Source organism: Manis javanica, chromosome 17 (genome assembly GCF_040802235.1).
Source record: "Manis javanica isolate MJ-LG chromosome 17, MJ_LKY, whole genome shotgun sequence".
NCBI classification, from domain to species: Eukaryota; Metazoa; Chordata; class Mammalia; order Pholidota; family Manidae; genus Manis; species Manis javanica.
In genome coordinates this window covers 8,701,562-8,708,255 of record NC_133172.1, presented here as the reverse complement: position 1 = coordinate 8,708,255, position 6,694 = coordinate 8,701,562, and the positions used below count along the sequence as shown (strand labels likewise).

Below are 6,694 nucleotides of genomic sequence, written 5' to 3'. Positions count from 1 at the left end.
AGCCAACAAGGCGAGACAGCCGATCGGTGATGACACGCAGGGACCACTGCAGCACCTGGGGCCTGAGCAGAGCTGTGCTGATTGTTCAAGCCACTCTGTACCTTTCCCTGGAGCTGGGAGTTTGGAGGGTGTTGATCCAACTCCCACTTTATGGCTCTTCTTACTGGGATAGGGAGAGGAGAAATGGACATTGCAAAGGTGATCACATTTCCTTTTTTCTTTTAAAAATATATTTGAAACAATCACAAACTCATAGGAAAGTTGCAAGTATGGCACAAAAAACATTCCCCCCCCCTAAACCATTTTCAGAGTAAATTGCACATCTGGTGCCCTATCATGCCTGAATACTGTAGTGGGTATGTCCTCCGGCCGAGGACATTCCACGGTCAAGATACTTTTGTTCCCTCTGAGTCATAAGTTTTATGCGAGACAACGTAAAAGCCCACATTCCTCCATCAAACTTTCTACATTTACTTATATCGATATAGACTCACGGATTCTTATTTTATTCAAGGGTTGCTGATCTTTTAGTCTCATTTTTAACGTTGATGCTCAGATTGTCCCAGGTGTGGCCAGTGGGAGCCCTTCAGGCTGGCTCTGTGTCCTTCCACCTGTTCTCATCATTGTTTGGGCATTTCCTTCTTTCGGACCAAAACGATGTTCCAGGCTTATCTTGTATGTTCCCTGTCTCCCTCCCCCGGGATCAGCCATTTTCTCAAAGGAGAAGGGAGGGTACTTCTGAGGGCGGGTGGCTAACTCCTCACCCTTGAATGACCCCCCTCGGACTCTGATTTCAATGCGGCTGGGCCGGGCCAATGGCAGAGGCGATGCTCTAGCAGTTGCCATGGAGACCGTCGGGCCGCAGAACGCAAGGGGGCGGTGACGTCATTGCGGGAGCAAGTGCAGTGGCCACATCCTCGCCTTAGCCGGGCTCCAGGGCACTGAGGGCAGCCTCTGGGCCAGCGGTGCGGGGCCAGCGGTGCGGGGCCAGCCTCCTTGCCACCCACGACACCTCGCTGGCGGCAGCCGCAGGGAGACCAGCAGGCCCAGATCTGCGGAGCCTGCCAGGACCTGCGAGTCCTTCGGAGGCCACCGCCAGGAAAGGGAAAGCAGCATCTTCAGAGCCTCTCTGGTGTGGTCTGGGGAGCCACGAGACCGCCGGCAGACACCCACCCCTGCCTCACTCCTTGCAAGTCCCGGGAATTCCCGAGAGCCCTCTCAGGAAGGCTGGGTACTGCAGCCCTGCGGGCAGGGCCTGGGCCCTCCTTGACTGGGGCGAACAAATTGCGCCCGTGAGGCCCTCTACTTACTGAGCCTTTGGGAAGGGTTCGTGGCATCCTGGATAATTCTTTGGATTCCCGAGGCAGCTCAGGTGTGCGCCAGCGGGCATACTGCTGCCTCAGGGAGCTGGGCAAGATGCTGTTTGGCATAAAGGACATCGCACTGTTGGAGCACGGGTGCAAGGCCCTCGAGGTGGACAGTTACAGGTCCCTGATGATTCTGGGCATACCGGAGGACTGTAGCCACGAGGAGTTCGAAGAGATCATACGGGTCCCCCTAAAACCTCTGGGCAAGTTCGAAGTGGCTGGGAAGGCCTTTCTGGAAGAAGAGAGATCCGAGGCAGCTATCATTAGGCTGGTGGAGGACATCAATCATGCCGTGATCCCCAGGGAGATCAAGGGCAAGGGCGGCGTGTGGAGAGTGGTCTACATGCCCCGGAAACAAGACGTTGAATTCCTGACCAAGCTGAACCTCTTCCTGCAGAGCGAGGGCAGGACGGTGGAGGACGTGGCTCGGGTCCTGAGGCAGGAACTGCGCCCGGCAGCGACGGGCCCCAGGGAGCTGCCTGCCACAGAGTGCTGTGTGCCCGGGCCCAGGGAGAAGCCCGGCGCTGGGGCCGCCGCCGTGGGGGACAGGGTGCCACCTCTGGGCTCCACAGAGAAGCAGAGCAAGGCTGGAGAGGGCAAGAGGGGCAGGAGGAAGCACAAGAAAACCCGCCGCCGGCATCACGCAGTGGACAAGAAGCCGTGAGGTGCTTCAGGTGGGCGTGCGGGTGGCAGGGTGACGGTGGGTGTTATCTGAGTGGGTGTGGATGACTGCGGGAGAGTGGGTGCCCTTTAAGGAAATTTGGAGAATGCAGGTGGGTGTGGATAATGTGAGCAGGGATGGTATTACTCATGTGTGTGGTGACTGAATACGAATGGGTACCATCTGGTGTGGGTGAGGGTGGGTATTTTTATCTGAGTTAATTTGTGGGCTACATCTGAGTGGCTGTGATTAATTAATATCTGGTTGAGTGTAGGTCATTCATTCATTCATTCTGCAGATATTTATTGGGCAACTACTATATCCTACTATTCTAGGAGCTGGGGACACAGAAGGGAGTAAATCCAACACAAATCCCTTCCATGGCACTCATAAGTGAGTGGTTAATAGTTGAGTTACTTGGGTACATGTGAATGGACATGTGTAGGTATATGTGAGGGTACCATTTCAGTAGATTTAATATCTGGTTGAGGATGGATCACTCATTCATTCAATCAACAAACTTTTCCTATAATCCTGCAAACTGTTCCAGGCACTGGGGATACAGCACGGAAGAAACAGACCCAAACCTGGCCCTCGGGGCACTCACATCATATATTTGAGTAAGTGTGGGTAACATCCAAGTTACTTGAACACATGAGTGAGCGTGGATACCATTTGAGAGTGTGAGGGTAACACCTGAGTATGTTTGTGGGCATTATTTGAGAGGCGAGGGTGATGTCTGAGTGAGGAAGTGTCTCAGAGACCCGCAAACAGCCTCTCTCACCTGGAGAGCCCGTGGGACCTACCACGCAGTCGCAGTCAGAGCCGAGTAGGGCGTCAGTCTGTTGCGATGGAGACCGCGGGCTACCCCGAGCCTACGTGAGCAGGTGTTTGAGGGAATCGGGGAAGAGGGTCCGGTATTCCAAGGTTTTGCAGAAGTTTTCTTACCACAGTTGAGGAAAAGCCAAACAGGAAGAACGTGCCAGGAGATTCCTGATCGGCAGAAAGGCGACTATCCCCTTTACCATCCCCCGCGGCCTAATGGTGGGGATGGCGGTCTTGCTGGGTTTGTTGTGGGGAGGAGACACAGACCCCTCTAGGTTTGGGCCCTGTTGGAATTCCTGTGAATGCAAAGTCTAGGGCCGATTTTTGTCCTTCAAAAAGATGTACTGTGAATGTATCTCTGCACAAACTTGTCCGGATGGACCACCCTGTTTTGTACCTAGTTTTGCAAGTAGAAGCCATGCCTACAAAGTGAGTAGCTGCACTCCACGTCTGAGGAACTCACAGTTCTGTGTATGGCTCTGTAAAAGGCTGTCACTGCCCTCTACATGCTGGGTCTCCGTTTCAGGGATGGTCAGAGGTGGGACCCTTCTGCTCTGATTGGCATCTGGGGTGACAGAATGGGTGTCCCCACTTAAATCCCAGAAGTCCTGACTTGTGGGGAGATGTGTGCTCCACTCTCTAAAGAATGAAAGGCAAGTCTTCCAGAGAATGATCCCAAGGTAAATAACTAAGTCACCTTGAAAAGTTTAGATTAACAACCTGAACACTGAGTCCTCTGTGATGGTGAAGAACAACGATGATGACAAAAAGACAATCTGGTAAAATCCAAATGTCCGTAAGTAGACAGAGCTCTGTTCCAGGGAAACCTGACCTGTGAATTTGCAAACTTGCTTTAGGTTTAGGGATTGCAAAGGCTGAGCTGTATTTCTTTTTAAAAATGCAATTTACACACACACACAAGCTCAGATTCTTACCTACCAAATTGTAATAGTGGAGACCCTCAATGTATTAATGTGGTGGGCATCAGCCATGTCTGTGAATCCCAGCATCTGACCCTCTTTCTTATTTCTGCCAGGCTACCCCACTTTGCCCTCTTAGCAGAGCCAGAAGGTGGAGATTCTCTCTCTACACTTCCACTTTAGCAGCCAGAGTGCTGACAAGGGTTCCACCCCCATGTAGTCAGAAACTCCTGTTAGGTCATTGCATTCCCCTCAGGTGTCAAGACGGAAGGAATTTTTAGAGTTCACTTGTGCTGACAGCCTAACACCCGGAAGACTCTGATTTCTGTCCATTCCCCAAGCTGACTTTGTACCATCACTCTCAACAGCCTTTTCTTTTGAACGATGGTTGGAAAAAAACGCTTCCTGCCTTCCCCACATATACTCTTGACCTTCTTCAAGTGCTTCCATAGTCTAGAAGTTTCTAGCTCTCTATTGATCTTTTTATTCCATATAAATTTCCAGCCTGAGCATACCCACTCACAGGATACTGTAGTACTGTGTTTATTGTTTCCTCAGAGTCTGGGCTCGAAGAAAAGCTACAGGAACCTCAGCACATCTGTCTGTTGCATGCTGTTCTCCCAGCAAGGCATAATCATTGTAAAATATCAAGGAACAAGTGTGACATTTCTTACCATCATACTGTGATACCAAGACTATATTTGTGCTGATTGTGCATTTGGCATGTTTCCCATACAGCGTTCATATTTGTGATACACAACAAGCGTGATTGTTTCGTGTTGCCCGTAAGACCCAGATCTGCTACCACTTCTTGGGTTTTCCTGGAAGAGTTTCCTAAGATTGCAATGCAGGGCGTTTTGCAAACTATTACCCTTTGAAGCTGTTTATCTATATGAGTCAAGGCATGGCTGGCACACAGCTAGTCCTGAGAGAAAAATTCCCGAGTAAATTGTTGTCTGCTGGAGGGCTGCAGTTGTAAACCCCTTTTGGAAGCCCCCAATTTTAAAACTGCGTTCTATTAAAACTCTTCATCGTTCTTTGTGGTTGATGTTATATTGTACAAATGTGAACTTATAAAATAAAAATATGCTAATGTGATCACAGTCTGCTCTTTGATGTGTTGGGGGATCCACAGTAGATTTAATTTGGATAATCTGTCTGCTAAAAAACGTTTTGAAAACCACTTCCATGGTTTGCCTGAAGTTTTCCAGGACTTCATTGTTTTTAAAAAGGATGTTATCAGATCTCCTGACCAGGAGAACACAAAATACACAGCTTTCTTCTATCCTGTGGGCTTCCAAATGGTTGACTGGAAAGATGAAACAGTTTCTCTGGGATAACAAACAAACAAAAAAAGAACAGCTATCCTGTGTTCCAGGCACTGTGCTAAGTTCTTCATCCTCATCAATTTATATTATCTTCCCAGCCCTCAACGTGTGGCACTAAGGGTCCACAACTCCTTATCCAAAACCCTTGAGCCAGATGTGGTTCAGAATTCAGAGTTTTGGATTTTAGAAAAGTGATACAATGACTTTATCTTATTCTGTGTGATTCACGCCACAGGGGGAAGGATTTGCAGGGGAGTTGCCATAATCAGACCCATCATATTCTGTAGGGAAATGCAGGATATTGACATTAACAGGAATGACGGTGCCTGCCATCGAAGTCGAACAGTCTGAAGGGGAGGCGTGGAGCTGAATATATGTACAACTCACTCTGAGAGGACGCCCCACGTTGGGCGCCAGATGTAACGTGCCTCTCATCTTCTTTGGGTGAAATGAGAGAACAAAAAACACAGACAACACAGACAGACAATGGCTGCAGCCCCGATGTGGCGCAGCACCTTTATTTTTGTACTGCCTTTCTCGGAGCTCAGCCAAGTGCTATACTCATCTTTCCCTTCTCAGGGGGGACAGGCCAGAGCACCTTGTTGATTTTCTTAGAAGCTGCCTGGTAAGCAGGGGCGGTGTTTTCACACGTCCCCAAGGTCTCCCTACTTTCAGAGTGAGGCGTCTTGGCTCGTCTTCGAGGACAAGATATGTTTTTGTGGGCAGATAACTTCCAAGGACGGCACCGGCTGTTCTCAGGCTGGTGCTTTCCCGTGCTGCGTTCAGACCTGGGGGAAGGTGCTTTCCCATTCTGCCTACAAACATGTGAGAAGACTAAGGCCGTCCCCAACACAGGAATAAATAAATATATATATAAATAAGAACAAAAGTCTCCTCGTGCCAGTCTAGATAGATCTTGCCTCCAGTCTTTTCCCTTTTTGTGGGGGCGGCATGGAGAGGAGGCTGCAGATCCAAATCGTGTACATCTTCTCCCGGGCCTGTATTACCTCCCACTGCTTTTCTCTTATAAAAGACACTCCTGATGACAGGTCCCACCTAGATAATCCACAGTAATCTCATCTCAAAATCCTTAATTACATCCATAAGAACCTTTTTCCAATTATTTAATATTTTCAAACGCCAAGGATTAGGACTTGTAACCTTTGGGCAGCCATTATTCAGCCTATCCCTGAGAGCCTGCTCACACTCACTTTTAAAGGGCCCTCTATGTTGCTGAAATTGGAGGAACCCTTATTTCCAATCTGGCTCTTTGCAAATCCTGTGGTATTTCCAGCTGGCCAATCCTCTGGGAACACTGAGTTCCTCTCCTACTTCTGCCCAGCCCCCCACCAGCCATCCCCTCTGTGAGAGTCACTTCGGGAGGTCGTTTTTTTTTTTAATGCATTTTCCCACCTTTACCCCAAGACGTTCTGATCTGGTAGGTTGGATTCAGGAAACCATGATTTCTGAAACTCTCCCCAGTGATTCTAATGTGCCCCCAGATTTGAGAATCACTACTGCAGAGAGATGGTCCACATGAATGAATGAATGAGTGAATGAATAATTCCTCAAATATACATCAGCTCTAACTGT

The 6,694-nt window shown here is 49.2% G+C and overlaps 1 protein-coding gene across 2 annotated transcripts; it reads left to right on the top strand.

Annotated features, from left to right (window-relative positions):
* Positions 1-1,005: 1,005 nt before the first annotated feature.
* Positions 1,006-4,871, top strand: PNMA8C (PNMA family member 8C). 2 transcript variants are annotated; one of them, XM_017644779.3, is made up of 2 exons: positions 1,006-2,032; positions 4,332-4,871. In XM_017644779.3, exon 1 carries the CDS (start codon positions 1,417-1,419, stop codon positions 2,029-2,031), a length of 615 nt encoding a protein of 204 aa, XP_017500268.2. In that variant the 5' UTR covers positions 1,006-1,416; the 3' UTR covers position 2,032; positions 4,332-4,871. The 2 variants fall into 2 exon arrangements, with proteins under 2 accessions (XP_017500268.2, XP_017500266.2); XM_017644777.3 differs by having other exon boundaries at positions 1,006-2,041.
* The last annotated feature ends 1,823 nt before the right edge of the window (positions 4,872-6,694 follow it).

Bases quoted from the DNA above. Each gene is read 5' to 3' on its own strand.
- PNMA8C (XM_017644779.3), top strand. From the start codon at position 1,417: ATGCTGTTTGGCATAAAGGACATCGCACTGTTGGAGCACGGGTGCAAG.